The sequence below is a fragment of the Saccostrea cucullata genome, unplaced genomic scaffold (genome assembly GCF_032062105.1).
Source record: "Saccostrea cucullata isolate Sc308-1 unplaced genomic scaffold, CSIRO_AGI_Scuc_v1 ctg4085, whole genome shotgun sequence".
NCBI lineage: Eukaryota > Metazoa > Mollusca > Bivalvia > Ostreida > Ostreidae > Saccostrea > Saccostrea cuccullata.
This window is the reverse complement of record NW_026921411.1, coordinates 110,135-134,916: the sequence shown is the minus strand read 5'-3', so window position 1 is coordinate 134,916 and position 24,782 is coordinate 110,135. Positions and strand designations below refer to the sequence as shown.

General features: G+C 32.5%; 2 protein-coding genes and 1 pseudogene across 2 annotated transcripts; 2 read left to right on the top strand and 1 right to left on the bottom strand.

Annotated features, from left to right (window-relative positions):
• The first annotated feature begins 8,728 nt into the window (after window positions 1–8,728).
• LOC134259894 (uncharacterized) lies at window positions 8,729–10,277 on the top strand. The gene is made up of 4 exons (XM_062742491.1): window positions 8,729–8,793; window positions 9,024–9,199; window positions 9,410–9,496; window positions 9,661–10,277. Exons 1-4 carry the CDS (start codon window positions 8,748–8,750, stop codon window positions 10,030–10,032), a joined length of 681 nt encoding a protein of 226 aa, XP_062598475.1. The 5' UTR covers window positions 8,729–8,747; the 3' UTR covers window positions 10,033–10,277.
• Window positions 10,278–15,167: 4,890 nt separating this feature from the next.
• On the top strand, window positions 15,168–15,947 carry LOC134259898 (complement C1q tumor necrosis factor-related protein 3-like; annotated as a pseudogene).
• Window positions 15,948–22,295: 6,348 nt separating this feature from the next.
• Window positions 22,296–24,002, bottom strand: LOC134259897 (tripartite motif-containing protein 2-like). The gene has a single exon (XM_062742494.1). The coding sequence runs from the start codon at window positions 24,000–24,002 to the stop codon at window positions 22,296–22,298; it is 1,707 nt and encodes a 568-aa protein (XP_062598478.1).
• Between the last annotated feature and the right edge of the window lie 780 nt (window positions 24,003–24,782).

Below are 24,782 nucleotides of genomic sequence, written 5' to 3'. Positions count from 1 at the left end.
AATAAATACAGTTTATAAGAAGCTCTTCAAGAGTTGATAAAAGCGGAACAAAATTAATATTTTGTAGTTACTTAAAGGATAGACTGTTTCTTTATTATATAACTAAAAATAATATTTTTTTAAAGTATAAATTCTACTGAGAGTATATAAATTAACTGATTATTGAAATGTTTTAGGAAATTACTGCTGATTATTGTAGAAAAAATGTGTATAGGAGAAATAGGAGTTCCTCTTACCCTCCCAAATCATTGACATCGGAAGCAAATTGAAAGGGGGCCGGGCTAATTAAGTGAAAGAGAAAAAAATCAAACTTACAAGCAAAACTTTGTCAACAAGCAAAAAAATGCGTCCATTGGTCAAATACGAAAACCATATTTCGTTGGGGGGGGGGGGTCGAAATTCTTTCAGTGCCCTTTTTTTTTACAAACACTAGTCCTACCTCTTACCTAAAATGCAACTTGCGTCTTGAAGGGGGAGGTTAAACCTATAAACCTACATCTCAATGTATAAATGTGTAATGCCTATATTATGTCTATGTTTCTTAAAAAAAGGGGAAAGGGGGGCTAATCCCTCAAGGTTCTGAGGCCTATACAAAGAATACGATCACTTAGTTTAATGAACATGTAATACGTTGTATTCGCATGTATTTTAATTAAAGCGTTCGCCCTCAAGAGATTAGTAACTTATTTAAGATTTATATAAAAATTATTCGTTAATTTAAAACTTGTAACTTTAATTTTCTAGAATTCGAAATTTCAGGTACAGAATGAAGTTGTCGCTTGGGGTTTCTACTTTATAATTGCTATGTTTTGTAGATACCGGTAGTAATTAACAGCGATATAAAAAATTGCGTGAAAGATCTTAATTTTAATCAGTAACATGTACAGTGAATGCTAATTTTAAAATACCCCCATTTTTGATAATATTTACAAATCAAATGAAGTGTTATCTATTAAATTCAGCTCTTAAGTAACCGAAAAAATATTTGTGATAAATCATAAATGCATAATAAAGACACGAATTTCCGTGCTTGCAAACTATTCTAGAAGAATGCATGATATTTTTTTGTATGCATGTACTAGTAATTTTTTTCTTTTCCACACAATGTTTTTGGGTTTAGGAGTTTTCTTTTTATTTCATTACACATTTTGTATTTATATATAAAAAAAATTAAGACTGTTATTATTTTTATTTCGTGTCGCGGGAAATGTCATTGTGACGTCACGATTTTCTTCAGAAAGTCGATTGAAAATCTGAGGGCCTTCTGATTTTGCTTTCGACTTTCGACTTGGGTGGTCACACGGTAAGATTTTAGACGAAAGCAAATCGGATAGAAATATCGGATGGAAAATCTGATGAAAAATCTCATCGTGTGACCGCACCTTAAATGTACATGTAGATATACTGTCTGAAGAGAATACTTTTGCTGAAAAATGTATATAATGTATTTGAAAAAAAATGTTAACACTTGAAAATGTCGCTAAAATTCCTCTCATTTACGTGCAACACTGAAATATAAAATCTTCTGGTGATCATATTCAATAACAAATTCATTCTGCGTTTACAAGTTTTTCAATTTGAAGATTGGCATCATGTTTGTAACAACGTCATATGTAAATGAAACTAACATCCGTAGAATTAACGCCCTTTATGTCAGAGATAATATGTAAATATACATTTTAGTATAAAGATATTATATTTATCTTTTGATGTTATCCTGTAATCTCTGATATTCAAATATTTGATTTACAGTGTACATGTATTTGCAGTAACAATTGTGTTGATATACAATATGTGTCACTCATTAGTAAATGATACGTTTTTGCAATAAAAATTTTACACTATTCTTCTTTGGATTAAAAATACGTCAAACCCGTCATACGTTAAAACCCTAAAAGTATTTTTGACTATTGTTGAAATAATTTAAAATGCTTCAGTATTTTTTGCGGACGCCTGGTGCATTTCACCATTCTTTACTTGCGTATACAGTATGATCTTCACTACCGTGCAAAACATGTTGAGAGGAAAAATATATCTACGACATTGTTGTGCTAGTTAAAAAAGAATACTGAAAATAATTGCCCATAATATTTCTGCTATTTCAATGATTAATAATTCAAGAGTCCAAGAAAGAAAATACATTATTAATATCAAGTATTAATAAATCTTCATGAAGATATAAATCATTGTTTTATTCTGTTTTTATTTAGTCTTCATCAAGAATCGGTAACACAGCTGAGACACATCTTTACATAAACTTTTTAATCCTAGTTCCCTCCTTCAAGTATTACACCGTTTGCTTAACATTTCATCAGCCCTATTTCTGTCCATTGCTAAGAACGTTAATTAAAGTTTTAGCATTTTTCGCCATATCCTGCACACTATACGCACAATTTTAGAGCACAATACATGTATTCCGAGAAATAAGTTTTACTATTTGAGTGGATTCGTTGAAAACACATCCACCACATGCTCTACATGTCTGTACAGCCACAAACTGCCCTTCCTTTCGAATTATGTACAACACAAGCATAGAAATTTATAAAGACCGTCCTTGAATGCATTCCAGTCTGTTACTAATTGATACTTAGATGCGAAAATCAACTTCACTGATAAATCTCAGCATGGTGCAAGATGTTAATAGAAAGGCTTGTTTTAGTTACATTGCCTGAAATAATTGTCTAGAAGAAAAAATGATTGTAGTTTATATGGATATATAGAACGTACCATATTATGTAAGTAGTACATTGTAAATCAATTTTTTGTGATTTCTTTTATTGAATAACTCACTTCCAGTTTGAGATTTAAAACTTTATCAAAATCCCATCTGAGTTTTAAATCATGTACCGGGTACGTATGAATATTCAATCACTATATTGCATGTACATGTACATAATAAATAATATACTGGTTCTATTAAGTAATTGCGCCATAGAGGCAGCAATTGTAAGCTACGAGGTACCAAATTAATGTGTGCCGGCATGATTTAAATGAACTACAATGTATAGAGAAGAGCATGATAAGAACTGCTTTTATCTTCTAACTGTGGAACATCCTTAAACTTTACTAATTACCTTCTATTATTAGAAATGCACGTAACGCAGCATTACACTAAAATAGCAGAAAGAGAGTCAGGGATTTCCAGTTGCATATTTTTAGAATAACAAGTGGAGTTATCTAACTTGCTTATAGTGGCGCTGGATCCAGAACGGAAGTAGATTTACGCTGACAGAAAGCGCTGTGCGCTGCGCTTAGCGCTTAAAAAGACCGTCCTTGAATGCATTCCAGTCTGTTACTAATTGATACTTAGATGCGAAAATCAGCTTCTCTGATAAATCTCAACATGGTGCAAGATGTTAATGGAAAGGCTTGTTTTAGTTACATTGCCTGAAATAATTGTCTAGAAGAAAAAATAATTATAGTTTATATGGATATATAGAATGTACCATATTATGTAAGTAGTACATTGTAAATCAATTTTTTGTGATTTCTTTTATTGAATAACTCACTTCAAGTTTGTGATTTAAAAACTAATCAAAATCCCGTCTGAGTTTTAAATCATGTACCGGGTACGTATTGAATATTCAATCACTATATTGCATGTATATAATAAATAATATACTGGTTTTATAATTAAGTAATTGCGCCATAGAGGCAGCAATTGTAATCTACGTGGTACCAAATTAATGTGTGCCGACATGGTTTAAATGAACTACAATGTATAGAGAAGAGCATGATAAGAACTGCTTTTATCTTCTAACTGTGGAACATCCTAAAACCTTATTAATTGCCTTCTATTATTAGAAATGCACGTAACGCAGCATTACACTAAAATAGCAGAAAGAGAGTCAGGGATTTCCAGTTGCATATTTCTAGATTAACAAATGGAGTTATCTAACTTGCTTATAGTGGCACTGGATCCAGAACGGACGTAGAATACGCTGACAGAAAGCGCTTAGCGCTGAATAAGGAATAACTGTCAGATTTTTCAATTTCATGACGATGATCAATTGATTGGCTTGCGTGATAATTTTATGCATAAACGCCTTTTTATGCAAATTATCACGCAAGCCAATCCATTGGTCACGTCATGAAATCGAAAAATAAGACAGTTAATCCTGAAAAAAAGAATCATTGAAGATGAATTTATACGTTATTTCACAGCTAGGGCTTATTTGTTAAAACTTTGAATGACTTTCGGATGACTTGTAGAATTCAAAATTCATTCCTGCAATCAGATGTTACCAATTTTTAGTTATCAATTAACCCAGTCAGCATCAATATGTTGGCCCAATGTAATGCCAACAATATTCATTTTGTTGGCCCAACGTTGCATACCAATGTTGGTTCAATGTTTAAGTGCAAAGTGGGCTCATGTTGGGCCAACGTATTGGCTTTACGTTGGCCCAACATTAGACGCCGATTGCATGGATGTTGGCCCAACCTTGGATATATGTTGGGCCTACGTACTAGACTACAAATATTGGTCCTATGTTGGCCCAGTATGTCTTTTACATTGGCCCAATGTGTCTTTTACGTTGGCTTAGAGTTTCTTTTACATTGGCCCAGCGTTCCTCTAGCTTACATCGGCCCATTGTTTCTCTGATGTTGGCCCGATGTTATTTTCACATTTGCTCAACGTCTTTTTACGTTGGCCCAGAGTTTGTTTTACGTTGACCCAGTGTTCTCAACCAATGACTAATATTTTTAATTTCCAATAAGTGGGAGAAATAACAAGAATAAGATAATTTGATACGGTTTACTAATTAAATCATTTAAATGAATTAAAAACACTAAATCAAAAATTAAAATTAAAAACTAAATTAAAGTCAAAGGGTAATAATCATAATTCACCAGATACCAAAAAATTCAAAGTCATTTCAAGGCCATTCATCGGTTGGTCTCCTTTTCTGCTGCCATTTTTTGTTTCCTTTCCTTCCTACCCCCATCCCTATCGTAAGAGTATCGTAACCAGTCCTTTTCAGCATCTTCGATATCTTTGTCTTTTGCATCTTTGCAACATCCATTCTTTCTCACAGTTACTGTCAAAATATGATACTGTGATTTTATTTGTTATGTGAAAAACAAAATTGTTTTTAATTACTTAAAACTGCACACTACAGAGATCTACTTTGTAGGGTAATTTTATGTCACTAGAGTGATCTGCCCTTAGAAGTAAGATAGAAAAATATTGTTTCAGTATTTACACAATTTATGTTGGATTAAAATATTCAAAACATTATATTACACAAACTTAGATAAACTAATGTACAAATTAAAATACAAATGTGTTTTTGGTTTACTTTACTTGCAATCATTTTGATGACAAGATATTTGTGCAACATTATGTCAAAAGTATGAAAAAATTGTAATCTTAGCTCAATAAATTAATGTGACTTTGATGGATTACCCTTGACACATGTCTGATCTTTGACAATTAGACATATTTTTCATGTTTAACTAAATTTGTAAGTTGTCAATCCACACACATACAAACAAACAAACCAAGATCAGTATATCTTGGGAGTATAAAATAAAGTTTTCCAAAATATAAAAAAAAAAAAAATACTCACACAGCTACACATCTTTCAATGAGAAAAAGGAAAATGCTCTCTTAATTATCATCCCTCCCTAGCCAGTTCATTTTCTTTGCAACACCAATGTCTATCATTGAACTCATAATTCTCCGTACACTTTGTGTCGTATTGTCACCTCTAATCGTTCCCCGTTTTCTTACATAAAAAGTACCATGTGATTTTTTAAATGCTTAATAATATTATCATAGCTCTTCAATAAATATTTCAACTATTTTTATTCGTACTGTTTATAATGGGTCGGTTTAATGTCATATGATTATTTACAAAATTAAAAATGTATCAGACACATAGAGAAATAAGAAATTATAAATGTATTTGGGAATCACACAATACTTGGACATTTCCGGTTAGTATCGGAAAGACCCGAGATCGCTGCACAATTTTTAGGACTTTTTTTGCCTGAGACCTTATTGAAAGTACAGAATACTGGTTTAAGGGAACTAATATTATACAACTGTAGTATTTATAGCACCACAATTCAAAGTTTGTAGACAAGGAAATAGATTTACATGATAATGATATCACTTATAAAGATTATACATACATGCATGCACGTGTCTCTATCAACAATGATCGCCCCCTCCCCACGTTCCCCCATGCATGTGCGAAAATGGAGCGTTGCACGTTTTAATGAGTTAATTTTTATACATACAGTGTATATATTTTACTTTAAAGGACAAGAGTTTAGATTTATCCCACATACAAAAATTTAAACCAAAAATCACATATAATGAGAAAAGTACAGATCGAATTTGCTACATTGTAGATCAAAATCTGTTCCACTATGTTATGATCAATGATAGAAAATTTCCTTTTAAAATACTCATGCACAAAAAAAAAAATCAGAAATACTCACATTTTGCTTTAACTGCATCTATCCTCAAACAATATTCAGTCCTTTGTCTTTGTTCTCTACATCTTGCGCGCGAGGAAGGCTGACCTCTATTTAACTCAAAAACTTATAATTTATTGCCCTCCTGGGAGTGACATCTTTCAAAGAACATTGGCTTAAATTTACACTTAATGTGTCTTCTACAATGTTCTCGACCCACATCCAAGAATTTCTTTTAAAATTCTTAAATTGATACGTTTGTATGCAGTATTACTTTTTGGCTTTCACAGGGGGAAATAGTATTTTTTTAATTTGCAACAATATAAATTCGTGCATATAGCCAAGATATGCATGCATATGTATTTTCCCCCAATATGATATATAATACGTTAATGATATCCAATAAAACCATGAAGATTTATTTAATATAAAAATTGCACATTATGATATATGTGTGTGCATGATACAGGGAGAGAAAGAGAAAATTGTTGGGTATAGTACTTAACACTAGCTTGATATAAACGTTGGGCCAACGTTGGACCAGCTGTGTTAGCCTTATACCTTGGCATAAAAATATAGAGATATGTACCTGATTAACTAGTGTCTGTTAAGGAAATGTAATTTTTTACCATTAGTACAACAACATTTATTCAATAAATCAATAAACACTTATTTACATGATTTATGCAGTACACATTTGACACAGTGGGCCAAAGTTGGTCCAACTAAAAATGTATAGGTAAGGCACTGAAAAGATAAAGCCAGATAACAAAATTAATGTTATTAACTTATTATAGAATACATTTAATGTATACTGATCCAGTCACACGTGTGTAGTGTTACATAATCATAAATGATCAACCTTTTAGTAAAATTATCCTCTCAGCTGTTGCAGTATATCTTTAACAAAGATTTGCATTGGGCCAATAATGGTCCAACTACACGAGACCAACCATTTTATGCTAAGTTTGAAACATTGTGCCAACGCTGTCTTGCCAACGCTGGCCCAATCGTTATACACCTGCATATGTTCATTATGTTCAGTATTCAATATTGGGCCAACGTAAGTCCAACGATGCAGAACCAATGTTTAAGATAGTAATTTCTGTGAAAATTACATACATTGGGCCAATGTTGGCCCAACAATGTAAAACCAATGTATGTTATCACGACAACTTATGTGAGATTAAGATACATTGGGCCAACATTGGCCCAACAACGAATAACTGACATATGCTGATATTGCCACTAAGAGCATAATGTCTAACATTGGCCCAATGTTGGCCCAATCATGTTATACCAACACCAACCTTGACCCAACAGACCGTTACTCTACCAACGTTGGGCCAATATATGAATGCTGACTGGGAATATGTTCATGATGTTCTTCGTACAATTACTTTGCAATGTTTAAATAATGTGGAATCATAGAACGCTGGAGACAAACAAAAATGAATAACAAAAAAGATACGGTTGAGATAGGTGATTTTTTAAAGCATTTAACACACTTTTTTTTTCAATTTGAAGTGGGCGATGGCTGTTGACCTTTTTTCGAAAAGAAAATAACCACAAATTAGCCATTTTGGGGCTTTTGTGCTGAAAATTAGGAAATGTAGAAATTTGGAAATGAACAAGGTTAATGACGTCATATTCCCAGAATGGTCCTCCTTCTCTTCATTTTATTTATATGTAATGATTTATCATATTCATTTACTCAATCCATATCAAAGCCAATTTTATCATTTTTACAGAACATTTAATTTTTATTGCACAATAAAGCCAAACCTTACTACCTTTCTTTGTGGTTTTCTAATAGGAAAACCCGTCCGCCTGGATATATTCTTCATAAATATGAACAACTGGAACAATGAACAATGTATTTAGTCATTCAAAATGTGATATATTTGCAAAAGTACCTAATCTGCAATTCTAAATAATACTAAACAAAATGTAAGACATTACATTTATGGATTTTTTTTACAAATGAGTCTTCTTTCCCGTCTTGAAGCGTTTCATAAACTTTTAAAACTCTTACGTTTTTTCAATGATACCTAATTCATGCAATCATTTGGCATTACATTTGTGAAACAAAAACTTCAGTATATGCTACATTATGGATTTAAATCCATTCATACTGTCAAAGCACCATTATCACCAGTTTATGAATAACCTTCGTTCTCCATTTCTATTTGTATGATTTAAATGTTAACAAAACTACACTGTCAATCATTCATTCAAAATGATTTACACTGCGCAGTATTACTCAATAAGGTTTTGGTAACGCTAGATAAATAAGTTTCGATCCTATCAGCGTAAAGATGGTGAACACAGCACAAAACGAAAGTGAGATTCAACAGTCGTCTGGTAAGAACTAAACACGTATTTATGTGAAGATGAGGAACGATGATCATTCTCAAAAGTTCACTTAATCAACACAAATTTTAAGCAGAGCCAACATTGATTTTTTAAATCAGAGGTAGAATCAGGAGTCAAAAATTCATTATAGGAAATAAAATAAACATTTCCCTCCTATTAAGGTCATCACAAAACAGAGATTTGAAGTGTTTCTGTTGAAGAAATGATTTTTTTTTCAGTTGAACTTGCACGCAAACAACAAAAAGCTGCAGAACATTTCTTTAGGATGTCCATTGTTTTGATAGGAATTTCAGCAAGTAGCATCGTCTTTGGAATTGTAATGATTGTCGATAAAGACAGTGTCATATTCAGTTTCTCAGTCGACACAGGCGCTCTAATATGGTCAGGAGCAGCGGTAATATTTTAATTACTATACATTGTAATAAAGTATAATATGAAATATAATGTAGATTACGAAATAACGATAAAACTATAACAATAATAAAAAGATAAAATTTGCCATGCAAATGTATCATATAGTTTTATCTACAAAAACTGAGCTCCTGGTCTTGTTCATGAAAAAAAGTTTGTGTTTAAGATATTTTTTTTTAAATTTTATTTGTAGCTCTTCCTCAGTGGTATATCTTGTTATTTTGTCTCTAAAACGGATATTGATAATAGAAATATACCATCTTCAAGCTTTATCAACAGAGTAAGTAAATATAAAATGTTCTGCCACAGTCACCTTTTGTGCCATCATTCTTTCATGCGATCTTTTAATTGTGTGAGAAATCTTTCTTCAAAATAAAAATCCAATTCCTTATAATCTTACAAATGGCTATATCTGTTACAATATACACATTTTCTTTTGACTAGGTAACTGTTTACAGAGTGATAAACGGGATGAGCTTAGGGATAAATGTTGTAGCTACAGGACTCTGTTTTGTCTCCATCTTTAATTTCCTATTCTTTTGTGTGGCATCTCTTTATGGAAATTACACGTGTGCTGTCGAAGGAAACCAGAAGAAGGACATTGTAGCAGTGTCACTCTCCATCGTTATGCTTATCTCTAACATTGTTGGTTTTCTTTTATCGAGTATAATTATTAAGCCACTGCAAACTAATGGAGAAGGAAATCCACCCGAGAGGGAAAATAACAATCTAAAAATTGTAAAACCGCCTCAAGAGAACGTTAATAGACCACGTGATTTAGATCCATCCCAACAGATCACACTGTGGTTTCATTAATTGGTGGGTATTAATTTTTGTGCATTAAGTAAAAATCGCAGTTAGGAGGATACATAAATTCTTTGATAATGGTCCTAACAGAAACTAAAGGTACTGTGAGCACTGAGCTCACTATATGAAACCCCCGGCCTCCCATATGAATATAGTAGAAAAGTCCTTGCCATTCTTTCCATAATAGTTGTGAAGGGTACCAATCTCTTATCTGCAAATCCTCCTATAAACAAAATTTAATGATACTTTCACAATTTCATCATTGCATAATGCCATTGTGCACATCTGAAACTTATTTTGGGTCTCCCTGAGAAAAACATTAACTTTACCACTATGGGAGGGGGTAACATTTAGTGAGCTCAGTGCTCCCAGAACCTTTCGTTTAAATTTTATTTAATTATTTTTCAAAAGTCGGAACCTTTTTGAGCATTTACAACGCTATATGATGTAGCGACAAAGGTTAAGACATTCCAAATACCTTATCTGTTGTATCACTATGAGCTTGATGGGCCGATTAGATGTCAGATAATTTAACAGAATATAAAAAAGAATTACATGTAATAAGTTTTAAAAATTTTGTGTTAAAAGTAGCAACAATGATATTTCAATTTACAAAATTGTGTTCAATACTTATTTTCACATGCATGTCTTGTTTCTGGACTTGACAGTGATAACCTTTTACGAGAGGTGGACACGACTTCACACTTAAAAATACAACTGCAAAATACACGATAACTACCGTATAAGCAGAAATTTTAGCGAGGATTCAATTTTGGCATCAGAAGCGAGGGTACTGAAATCGCTAAAATTGAATATTGATAAAAATTGATTGCGTTTTATTCCTTATACCTTCTTCAGTGAGAATTCTTAAATCGCTAAAATTTCATCTCGCTTAAAATAAAATACCACTTTTTAAGGATAAATCGCTAAATTTGCGTCTCGCTAAAATTTCCACTTAAACGGTAGTTAAGGCGTAATGGGCTTCAAAATGACAGAATTTTTGCAACACAAATACCCGTTATCTCATTGTTGATAATATATGTTTCTAAACAAACAGTTTAAAGTCAAATAATCATTAAACTGTGTTAAACATTTGTAAGAATTCAGCCTGAGTTTTGACAAATTGATTTTTTAATCTAATTATTCATTTGTTGTTTACATTGTGCAGGTGATAATGAGGTTTTTTTTATTACATCTTAATTCTTATTTTACTTACATGTAGTATACAAATTATACGTATATATTTTTTGTATTTATTTACTTTTTTTCATACAGGAAAACCTTGTGATGAAATCTTGTAAATAAAATTTTATTACTGAATTGTATAAAACGTTATATATCTAATAAATTTAATTTAATCTTTAAAGGTGCATAGATATACATTATAAATTAATATTTTCTGTATTGTAATATGCATGGGGGTTGGACTTTTGAATATTGCATATTAATCACAGGCTGATAGTTGAGTGTTGTCTTAGTGATGTAAAGTAGCATTCAGTTGTAAATTTATAAGAAATGTTTTATTGTTCATGTTATTTCATTATCTTATCGTTTACTTCAGTAAATGATGCATATACTCATTGCACTTCGATATTAATTGTTATGTAAACAAATGCTGTGTTTTGTGTTACTAGATCTAGTGAGATATTGTTGAACAGACAGTCAGGGACAGTGATACTAAGATGTTGTATGTCGGTTTTTTCATCATTATCTACCATATTACGACTGTAATTTACTTACTTATTTCAGCATTATCACATGTGTTGTAAATTGGGAGCTTGCCATCTTTCTTACGAAGAAAATAGTCATGTGACATAAACATGGTCGTTTTACAATTGATAAGATCAAACTAACACTGTCCGTGTCCTCAAATATTTATAATTGATACTTAAATGTTATTTTATTGCAGTATTGTCATTTAATTATGTTTTATTTGACGAAATGTTTTGGAACTTGAATGTGTAACGTAATACTTATGTGTTTGCATTATTGTTCGGTATTACTACGCCATGGATTGTATGTGTTCGTTTTATTACAGCTTGTTTGTTGAACTTATTTTATTATGCATATCGAATAGAATTTATAGCTCCTACTTTACATGTAGAAAGGACATTTTTAGCGATGTTATTTCTTTCTTTTACACAATATGTATGTAATGTAGTTCCGTGAAGCTCCAAAAAGGACAATTATTCATTGGTTTGTTGTGATCACGTGACCATTATAGGTTATATATACGAGCAGCGAACGTCAGTTTCATCACAACGATCACATCGATCATAACGATCTGGTCTGGGGGCCATAAAAGTTAGATGAGCTCACTTTTGATCTCAGTCTCACTTTTTCACTATATATTCCTTTGGTAAAAGTGAGACTGAGATCAAAAGTGAGCTCGCCTAAGTTTTATGGCCCCCAGGCCAGATCATATTACGTCACCAACATCACTAGCGACTTAGGTATGAGAAAATAATGTAAACTAATACAAATTAAGTAGCGTATAATTTCTCCACCGCACGGACACCGCAGTCCACTGTATTTTATTAGGCCAGAGATGTTAAGCTAGGACTTAGTCTCATATAGATCTACTGACTGTTTTGTTATATTTCATTAAAGTCTTTATTAAATGAAATATTTGAAACGAGAAATGGAACTTAGTTATGATTTACAAGGATGTGAAGTAGATTATCAAGGGTGTTTAAATACATGCGACGGGCTGAGGATGCCCCCCCCCCTTTTATATGTGGACGGATGTCATGAGTAGTCCTGATGAAATATAATTAATTGAATTTACACGGGATGGAAACACTGTAAGCTGATTTGCATTTGACAGGGTGCTGAGGAAGCTTACAGTATAATATCACGACTTAAATAGCATTTCACACAAAATATAGTAAAAATTTGATACCATCTTAAATTTATTGAATCATCAAATTTTGGTTGGGTTTGATTCACACATCTTTGCACACTCGCAAATTTTACTTTTATTATTAATACTTATGGTTTCTGTATTTTCCATTTATACACAACAAGATTGCCATTTTTCCTAAGTATTAAGAATAAAATTAAAATTTGTGAAAGTGCAAGGATGTATAAATCAAACCCGACTAAATATTTGAAGTTTTAATAACTTTTAGATAAAATTTTATTTATATTTTCTGTATGAAATGCTATTAAAATATATAAGTTGTAATATTATACAGAAAATATGAACTTCAAATCTGTGTCCATGCACCTTTAAGTTTAAATATTTTGTCTTAAACATTGTATTTCGACAATACAGTAAACGAGATTTTAGATAGCTCACACCCTTGTAAAGTCAACTTGTTATGACTGGTCTACAAATGATTTTATTTCTAACAGTTGATTTCATACGCAAAGCCTGCTTCACATACGAAATAACTCAGTAAACAAGGAAAATATTGACAAACAAGTTGATGATAAAGTATTATCAACAGTCTCATTTAAAGCCAACGTTTGAATGTTTACAGCGATATAATGACCTTGTCAGAAATACATTGAATCGTCTACCATAAAGTCGAATGCAGAAAGGAATTTTTGATACAAATTGCTAGGCGTTTGTTTACATTGTGAAATTTTTACGGAGATTTCTGTTTGCCTAATCGATACAAGCAGTCCATGCGTATGTGACCGGGATGCTTACTCCTCCATGGCACCTGATCCTACCTCTGATGTAAAAGAGGTTTGTTTTTGCTCTGCTTACAATCTTCATTGTTACAATAGACTTTTGATGTTGAATACAGTTACTTTTCGTGATCTCTTTATTTCATATACTTTGTCTACATGTTTTTTGCTATTTAACCCAAATAAAAAGCAATTTAAATGAAACAAATATGTCCTTTCTTGTGCAGATGAATTAAAACGTTATTGCCTTTAATTTTCTTTAAACTTTTAATAACATTAGGATGACTTGTAAAATTCAAAAATATTCCTGCATTCAGATGTTTTCCCATTTTAGTCGTCAATTAATATGTTTTCCGTACAATTACTTTGCAAAGATTCAATAATGTAGAATCATAAAGCGTTGGACATACAAATTAAACAAAAAAAAGAACTTGAACCTCTGCATTAAACAACTACCAGTTCAGTAATGGAAAAAGTACAGAACTTTATTTTCTTTTAAAACATTTTAAGATGCATTTTTTTGACATGCATGCAGTTAGCATGCATATCTCTAAGGTTAGATGACACGTTCCTCAATGATGTTTAATATTTCCTAATTTGAAAGGTTCCTTACCAGACATTTGTACAAGATACAAAACGATGTTGTTTTTTTTTTAATGATAACTTTTCTGTTTATCTTGAAAATTGTTGATATCACTTATTCAAGACACTTTAAATATCACAAGGCTATGAAAATTATCAGCATTTATTCTAATTTTTTGGAAGAGATAAAACGCAGATATTGGAAGAACGGGTCTTCTGACCTAAAAATGGATAGAGATACCACAAACACGAATTGTAACCCCGTTTCAGACATTAGGAACCGGAAATTTAATATTTTAAACAATCTTTACTTACTCCAGATATACATTTAAAAGGGATTTGATTGATAAAGGAATTTCACATATTGTCCTTTATATGAATCTTAAGGTAGAATATAAATCTACGCCAAAGAATAAGCAGAAACATAAAGGAATAAAAAAAAATCTTTTTTAACGGAGTTTCAATGCTACAGGAGAAATGTTATTTTGAAAGAATTTCAAAGATTAGTTGAATTTTGTAAATTATTTCAAAAGATTCAAATCACATCAAATTCTTGATTCATTCTGATTGTGTCTTGAGGCTGACAAATAAATCCTCCTAAAATTAGCTTAAGATAGAGACCAAAAAATGAATAATTATTATTATTCATGGCACATGAAACGTTCATCTTCAATAGAGAGTATATCATAGTTATGTACGTAATACTACACAGTTGTAGCGTTGTGAAACTGAAATGAAACAACGCGTGATCTATAAGAGAAAAAAAGGAAATTAAATTGAATCTGATGGTGTTAAAAGTTGCATGGGAAAGAATAATTTGTAATGAGATCCCTCATCTCTTATCTATTCACGAAATTTTGATTTTCAAAAGAGGGGAAAACGTTGGAGTTCTGTGCACTCTGCTTTTTTAAATGATCTACAACATGCTTGGGCCATCGTTGCTTTTCTTTCTTTTCGTTGGCTTTGCTAATGGCAGTAAATCATGTGACCGGAAGGAAATGGGAAGACACAATATGTAGTCTCTGTGGACAAAGGAAAGGAACTCAACTTACAAGACGGAGTGGTATTAATTTTTTTTTAAATATCTAATATGGAAGCTTTTGTTTTAATGTAAAACAGTTAGTATTCCTATTGTCAGAATATACTCATTTATTGAAAAACTGAATATGAAAGCTTTCGTTGAAAAATATATTTCTTTAATGTTTGATTCTTTTTCTGTGGGGAAAATTTTATCAATTCATGTGTATGAATATTGGAACATGTAACTTTAACTGATAAAAAATTACAATTGTATTTTCTTTTTACAGGGAAGCAAATTGCCTTTTATGCCTATATATATCCAGTAACATTCAAGGGATGACACTATCCAAGCACAAAATGTTCGTTTATGATCGCGCTGAGACGAACATTGGTAACGGTTATGACGCCAAGACAGGAAAGTCAGGACAGCTCCAGAGAGCGGAGTAAACGTCATACACACAACTACTTTTTCTTACAATAGATCATGGAGTGTTATAGAATTAGTAAAAAATGGAGTCGTTAAAGACGTAGCATATGCTGACTCGGGAAATCACGATGATGCAGCCTCAGCTTCTACACTGACAATTTTGAATTTGAAGAAAGGAGATGTACTAAACACCAGAGTTGGAGTGAGGTATGGTGGATCATACCTACCGAGCAACGAATTTGGAATAAATGGCTAAATGAGAAGATTGCGTTTTAGTTATTTAGCTCCCTCTGTAACAGTTGTTTGTCAGTGCGCAAATCAAAAAGTTAAACTGAACCAAAAAGACAGTTTATACCCTTTCAACAAATATGCTATCCAACAAAGTAAATTAATATTTTTGTAGTAATACACCATTTCAACCTGCATGTGGTTTATGTCACCCAGTTGATTTAATATACAGGAGCATGTTCTACATACGAATAATTACTGTTAGGGAGCTGATTATTGACAAATAAATTGATAATACAAGAGTATCTTCAATCTCAATGTCAATAGTTTCCAAATGTCATAGCTTGAGAAAGTTGATTGAAAAGATTAGGAAAGTCGGTAAATAACAGGTTATTTCTCAGCTCGTTCTTAAGAATTATCAAAAGAAGAACATGCTCTTGTGCAACAAATGAATTGATAACTGATTCTCATAAACAACATATGCAAATGAAAATAAAATGGTATATAACTATATACGTACATAAAAGGGGAAGTTGACGATGTAAACACTTAAGTTACACAATTTGTCATTAGTTTAGCTGTCAGTCTGCTTTTAACGTCTATAGCCAATACAATAATCAAATATTGAAAAGATGCTGCCGACTGTGTCGTTGACTTTGATTTTACATTGTATTACGATTTAACGAGTTGTTTCAGAAATAAATCTTGTTTCATAAAAATTTAAAATCAGGTCACCTAATCAAGACGCACAGTCCTTTACAATTGAAAATCAATAAGATTGATGGACGTCCTAGTCACTGAAAATTAGTGACTAGGGATGTCAACGAATATTCGAATATTCATTCGATGAGTTGATATTCGAATATAAGTTTGTGATTCGAATATTCGTTTTTAAAGTATACAAGCATTAAAAAGAGAGAAAAACCTGTCAAGTTTTATTAAAAATTGAATGAAGTTTGTACAAAATTAAAAAAAAAAAAAATAAAAACACTCCTCTTGAATTACCTGTGAAGAGTGCATCCATTAGAGTAATTTATTTATTTGTTCACTTAATTAGTGGTATAAGAGTTTCCAGTACTAACAATCAGCTTGTATTGTTGTAAGGACCCAGTTTTGCAGTACACATGCAGACTTCTTGTTTATGTAAATATCATTAAAAATCATTATCAGGAAATTATAATTAGCAAAAAGTAATTGCTTTTAATATTTCACTGTTAGATAATTGTTCTGCTTGGTATAAATTTGTGGGAGTATCAGTGTAGACTTTAGTAAGACGATCAGTTAATCTGGAGCATATTAAAGAATCTTTTGAATTTTCATAAATCAATCATTACATTTTGGATGTATGCTATTAAATAACATTTAAAATTATAAATAATTGTAGTGCATTTTCCGAACTCTACACTAGATTTTATTCTAAATAATTGCAAAAAAACTATACTGCTTGACAGGAGAGTGAAGATTTATATTTAATAAATGCAAAATGTATTAATTTTATCGAATATTCGAATATATTCGAATACTCCTATCGAATATTCGAATATCAATTATTGACAATTTTGACATCCCTAAAAATTACATATATAATGCCACTGTATGCTTCACTTTAAACAACTTTTCCTCAAGAAAAATTAAAAATGAGGCTTCTTGATATCATGAACAAGTGATTCTTCGGAAAGAACAATTTCTAAAACGAGGCAAGCTATTGACAAACATCAAGTTGATGGAACAAGAATATGAGGTCATTTTTTGCAAGTTTTATGGTGGATACAATGACTTTTAAAACAAATATATCTTATCTAAAATTCAAAAACTGGCTACAGTTTGATAGTTAGTTTAGGCCATTATTTACACAAATTGTTTTCGGACTTTTTTTCCCTCGTTTCCTGTGCATGACAAGGGGCATACCGCGGGTGTGAACAGTCGGTAGGGGATGTTCATTCCTCCATGGCACCTAATCCTAAGCCTGATACTTTTGGAGGTCTATGTTTGCTCTGCTCCCGATTTGCATTGTTTAAATGTATTTTGAGCTTGAATACTTTTCGTTATCTCCATGTTTTCATTTATACAATCAAAATAACCCCTGTTAACCATTAGACGTTTTATTGTATTTGTGTATATGATAAGAAAACCCCATCATTCCTTTCTAAGGGTGCTCAAAAGACACTGATGAATAGCAATCTTCATAACAAACCTAGAAAGGTTTAAGTCTTTTTTGTAATTGTTCCCTGATATTAAAATATCTTACAATGATTAGCATCCAGCGAATACGAAGGATAAGTTCCGTAAATTTTTCCTCAAAAATTCATTTCGTTATCTTCACCTTTTATATTTATCATCTTTTAAACTATTTGCAGCAGCGTTGTCATACACAAGCAAATTAACCCGGGGACAGGTATTTGGACTTCTTTCTCAAAAAGATTCTGCTTTCCTCGATGAATCTCTAACATTAAGAACTACTATTGGTGGTCGTTCCTTTTGGTATAGGTCCATAAAAATCCTCTCGGTTAAAAGGAAAATTTGTGTAAGAATTTATTTGAAGCCCTGACTTTTCCTTGCAATAAATAAGACGATAGCTTTGAAAAGTCTGTTTGGTTACGCATTTCATAATTGCGTTCCTTTACATGTTTAGTGCTTTCTTTTGTAAATCTATGGTCGATACAATGACCTTGTTAGCAAATACAATTTATCATTGAGACAAATGACTGACGTTTTTCATACTAATTTAGTCCATTATTTATACACTGAATTGACGACGGGTTTTTTCTGTTATTTCCCGATCATGACAAGGAGCACATGCCGCGTGGGACCGGTCAGCAGGAGATGCTCCCTTCTCCATATGGCACCTGATCCCACCTCGATCTGATGTTTTGAAGGTCCGTGTTTGCTCTGCTCCTATTTGTATTGTTTTATAGACTTTGTAATTGAATACTGTTCTTTATCTCCATACACTTCTTGTATACGTAATAATGTGTATGCTTTTTTTTTCTTTTAGCATGTGTAAGGAGATATGGCACCTGTCTGAAATACAAATATTTTAAGATTCTTTCATTTGTCAGAACTCTAAAAACCTTGCTGATTAATTTTTGTGCGTTAGCAATGTCTAAATTCACTGTGATTCTGGCCTTTAGTGATATATGTATCAAGACGCTTATAGCATCGAAATTGTTGAGTATCCCTACAGATTTTATCAAATGAAATATGGAGATAGGTCCATTAAAGCAATACGTATCAGGAGCAGAGCAAGCACAAACCTCTTAAATTCATCCGACATTGTCTGAGATTAACTGCAATTTTGTAACACTCTTTTTCAATTTTTGGATTTCTTAGTCCATCTGAACATTGTATAGCATGAAAGGCTTTGCCTTTTCAGATATTAAAACCTCATCTCTTAAACTGATTACTTGGCAAGTTTTGTAATAAAGCGCAGATTTTATATACACTCTCATTAAAATATACATGGAAGAGACCATTTTTAAACAGTTTTAGCTCGATGTCTTTGAGAAGACTGTTGGAAAAAGCATCCATTTCTGGTGTTTATAAGTTCTTAAATAGTATACTTCTAGGGTATAAAAAACCAAATTAATTGTATGTACATTTGTTATGAAAAACTATATGTTGTAATACTCATTGAACGGTTCTCGTAACTAATATAAGAAAATGTATCGTTGGGTCGTATTTGACTGAGGTGTGTTATACCAAATGTTTCTTTTTTATTCAATGTGACTTCAAATAATTTCGTTTACCTGTGATGAAATCTGGAAATAACGAACAGTAATCAACTAAAAAGACCATCAAAACAATACTTATTGAGAGCAGAGCAAACACGGGCCTCTAAATCATTAGAGGTTGGATAGGGTGCAATGAAATGTGAGCCTCCCCTGTCTATCGGTCACACTAGTCGTTTGCTCCAGGACCTTCTTGTGATCAGACAAACTGGAAAATCCGCAGACAATTCAGATCAAAATATTAGTCAATATTTATGCAAAATCTTTTGCGTGAAATAAAGTTCTATTTTTATTTACAAACACAGCTGTCCAAGATGTCAAAAGGACAGGACTAAAATCTATCGTGAGAATTTGTTGTATAAAGTGTTGAAAAGTCGTACATTCTTATGTTCGTTTTGATATTATTGATTTTTGTAAAAGCTTGTGATTTCAAATTTTCTAAAAGTTATTTTGAGCCTTTTAAGCAGTATCCACATATCTGATTAACACCACCTCTAGATATCGTACAGTTGCCCCCAGAAGTTTCTTTTTTATTGTTGTATAAAGCGTAATCAAGTCTTTCGTTCTGATGTTTTGTTTTTGTTTTGGCAAGGGGTTAATTCAAATCCTCTAAACGTTTTGGGGCTTTTTGAGAATCCATAACACCCCTTATTGAATATGCTGGAAAACAAGTTAAAGGTTTGGAACCACAGTTACTGGACCCGTTAATGTTGCATGTACCTTTGCATGCAAGGAGATTTTTTACGTTTTGAAGGCAACGTAGGTACGGTAAATCAGATTCAATATCGCATTCTGGAATGTTAAAGGTATTTTAAATTCTTTTAAAATTTCTAAAAACATAAAGATAGATGGCTTGTATTTTGCCTTTGAATTGACCATTGAATGGTATGTGCGTACTTCCCTATCCTGCAAAAAATTTCCTATTTAATATAAAAAAAAATTTTGTCGCCATTTTAAAAAATGGGGCTCTCTAAATTTTGAACCTTTTATAATCCTCCTGGTCCAGGGGTTGAGCATGGGGCTATCAACTCCATCCCATAAAAAAGCCCTTGCTACAAAAACTGCAACAACATTTAAAGGATGAGGATCTTTAAATTTAGAACGTTTTATAATTTTCATTTCAGGTCATAATTTCTAACTCTCTTTACATTACAGTGACCGACAAGACAACAGTTGAAAGAAGAAGAAGACGAAAATTATTAGATGGACTAGTTTATGCTTTTCAAAATTCAGATACTGTTGGGTTCAATTATAAAATTTAAGTTTTGATGCAAGAATATATAGTTGGGGTTTTCGGTAGTAATCGGATGAAATAAAATTAAAAATTTTGATATATATTACTGTTCTTTTGTTGGCAAATTTAATCTTAAGGAACTGACAGGTTGACTGTGAATTGTTTTGCTATTTAGAGAGTCCGTGCTGAGAAACATCCATAATTACAGTAAAGTCTGTATCCTGAGCCTGAATCTAAACATGGACTTCATTTATCCGCCGAAACATGGCTGAAATATAGCCGATTTGGCGTAAAACAATACACAGACAATCATTTACAATGTATCTTCTTCAAATAGTTTATCTAGAAAGTGTCATGGGAACAGAGTAGTTTTGTGCCATTTTGATGTTTACTGACGTAAAGAATAAACGAATCAAATGCTTATTTTAATGTATGATTGATGTCCATTATAAGGTGTACTTCTTTGTGTATTTTGAAAAAGTCCGATCCTATTCACATCGGTGCACTGCTGTCCTGAAGTAATGCTGCATTTTTATTTTACTTCTGAATGTTCATTTCACTAGTATTTTCTATGGACAGTTGAAAACCTCTGGTAGCCTTAAACAGCTTTGTGCCACAATTTTAATAAAAAACAGGAAAAACTTTTAATCATCAAAATTTAATATTTAAAATGACTATTCAAAAAAGCAGTTGACACATAAGACACATGTGTTGTGCTCAAAATGACAGTCTTATATGAATAGTATCTAACAAAAAATAATGGTACATGTATATAAATAATACAGTTATCCGTTGCATACAAGCAAATCAAAGTAGTGATTTAAAAATTAACATATTTTATTCTACTGTGATGGTGGGGGATGGGAGGTGTTTAATGTTTTGAAAAAAACCTTCAGAAAAGATTTTTCTTCCAATATTAAATCCTTCCCAAACCAAGGTTGAAATACTTTGTTCTCGGATGGTTAAAGGTTAAAGTTATTTCAAAACTTTAAAGCGCGGCGTCGCGATTCATCGGCATCGAAAGCAATTTTAGTTGACTTGCCCAGGCCTTTTGCAGAGCGGTCTGTGCTGCTAGGAGTCAGTTTCCGTAGGTTGAGAGTTCAACCCCGGGTTAGGGGGAAATCTGCAAATAAGATTGTTATCACATTCGCAATAGCACACAAAAATCTTAACAGTTGCTCCAAAATGAACAAATTACATTTTTCTTTAAAATAAAACAATCTTTGTTTCAAATCAATAACGCTTTCTCATCAAATTGTAGTGATCGATGATCGGTTCTCACATGAAATCATTGCATCCTTCATTTTATGCAAATATATTCATGGATGTTTCATTATTTTACTAAATTTTGTACTTGCATTTTTACATGATTATCCGGGTAAATTAGGATTATTTTGTCGGGCTCTCCTTTGCATCAGCAAATGTCCTTCATATACTCAATAATTTTTAGTTTCCCCTTTTCTTCTAACACCCAAAGTCGGTCTTTATTGTCAATACTAATGCCATTTGGGTTGTTTAGATCGCAGTTTTCAAGAGCAGATATGAATTTTCCGTTCATGTCTAGAATGTGAATGCAATTATTATGGTAATCAGGCACCAGAATGTGACCCTGACTATCAATGGTGGCGTATCGTGGTTCGAATTTCTTTTGTGAATGAGAGATAGCCTTGCCAGAGTATTTGGATTTTAATTTTCCTTCCTTACTGAAGATAAGAACGCTCCAAGCATTCCAGTCAACTATACATATATCACCATTCTTATTTTCTGCAACGTGGAGACAGGCAAATACGCCTTCCTGTTTAAAAAGAGTCTGATTTTCAACACTTTCGATCACGGGTTTTAATGAACCATTACTAAACCGAACTACTTGGAATTTTTTCCTTTCTGCTGAAATATTTGATAGAGCAACCAGTATATCTCCTGATGCAGAACAGCATATTCCTGAAGGATTCCACTCCACATTAAACAGGATCTCTTCTCTTCCATTCTTCACTAGATTTATACTTTTACCATAAAAATCGGTATACAATAAATCTCCTTCGTTGCTCACTGCCAGACCTCGAGGAAAACCACCGGATTTTGTTTTAACATTATCCAGAGTGGAACCTTTACTATCCAGTCGAGTTATAACATTTGAGCTCCCACTTATCCAGGCCTGGTCATTTCCCAAGCAGCTGATTCGAAACGGTTGGCTGTATTCGGTATTTACGTGGGCTGTGATGACTGGCATATCAAGCAGTTCTTTAGTGTAAGAATGTAATACAAAGGGTTCTTCTTTCAATTTGCTAACGAAAGCAAATTTTTCAATGTATAATATTGATGGTAAGATTATTTGACCCACAATGCTATTAATATTGTGTTCTGTAATATTTACTCTGTTAAATGTTGCAGAGGTGACGGCGGGTAATGAGGGAAGTTTCATAAATTTGTCAACATTTGCTTTATAGTTAAGAACGTCACCTTGTCTTGAACAGAGAAGTTCCTTGTTATTTTTCATGGCCTTATAAACAGCATCTAGGTGATCTTGGAAATCCGAGAGAATGTTATTAAGTTTAGACATATCATTCTTTTCGTTCTCATCTATTTCAACAAGACGTTTATTTATCACCTTGTCCAAAGCCCTGTGCAGCTCCTGACCCTGCTCGGATATTTCGGATTTCAGATTTTTGTTTATTTTCGGTAAATCAAGAATATCTCGTTTGATCTGTGATATGATTCGATCACATTCAGGAATAATTTGCTCTTCTAGAATAAATAATTCATTAGATATGATGTCTTCTTTAATTCTGAAGATCTTGGTTATATCAGTGATTTTATGTTGACTGTGTGTTTTAGTCGAGATGCATTTGCTGCAGACAGAAACATCACACTCTTGACAATGAAAGTCGCACTTCTGTTCAACGTGTGTTTGGCAAAAGGGCATTGGAAAAGTTGCAAATTTTAGCGAATATTTAATGACATCATGTTTTAGAAGCTGGACATCTAACATATGCTTGCCAACACACGTAGCACACAGGTTTATGTCGCATGAGGTACAGAAAAGTTCTACTTTGTTTGGACATAAATGGCATTTGATCAAGACTTGAGCAGATGCAATGCTAGAGTCTTCAACATCCGTCATTTTAACCAAAACAGCAACTGTAACAGACAATGTAAACTTCATTTAGATATGCATATTCGTTTCAAAAGGTTAAAATCAAAATCTATTCAATGAAAAAGATGAAGATAACGAACAAAAAAATCTAGCTATGAACAATACAGATCTTTGAAGGGGGTCATACAACACTGACCCCTGTAAATTCAGGAGATGGAATCAATTGCCTAGGAAGAGAAAGCATCCTTTATGACCGGTCACACCCCCTCCCCCACGTGCCCTATCTCATGATCAGGCAAACGGAACATTCCGTAGTCAAACTTGATATAAAAAGGGATCTTACAGATTAAATAAAACATCTCACCCAGAATTCGACCCAAGGAGAAGTTTATATTTGCAAGCAATCTCATTATAAAGACTACAAGATTTTCCACTTCCTGACTTTAAATGAGTTTTTTCAAATAACCGTAATATCAAATTATTTGTCAGGAGCATGTCTTGGTTTGAAATTCGATTGTCATGATCGCGAGTATCAAATAAGTTGGGAATCGTAAACATATATAGGTGATAGTGGAAAACTGCTGCATAATTAAGGAAAATCACCGATGAAGCCATCTCGTTTATCATATAATTTCAGCATAGTATCAGTGGGCCAGACCCTCATTTTTTAGTATTGAAAATGTTCATTGAAAGGCCATATAAGGGTAATGATATTGGAGTCTCAGGTTAATATTGGCAGTGATACAGATTTTACCATATAGTATTCTCTATCAAATTAAATGATCTTTTACTCAACCCTCTTAGTGC

Coding starts and splice junctions, on each gene's coding strand:
- LOC134259894 (XM_062742491.1), top strand. CDS start 8,748: ATGGTGAACACAGCACAAAACGAAAGTGAGATTCAACAGTCGTCTG. Junction 8,794..9,023: donor TGAGATTCAACAGTCGTCTG/GTAAGAACTAAA, acceptor TTTTTTTTTCAG/TTGAACTTGCACGCAAACAA. Junction 9,200..9,409: donor TAATATGGTCAGGAGCAGCG/GTAATATTTTAA, acceptor TTTTATTTGTAG/CTCTTCCTCAGTGGTATATC.
- LOC134259897 (XM_062742494.1), bottom strand. CDS start 24,002: ATGACGGATGTTGAAGACTCTAGCATTGCATCTGCTCAAGTCTTGATC.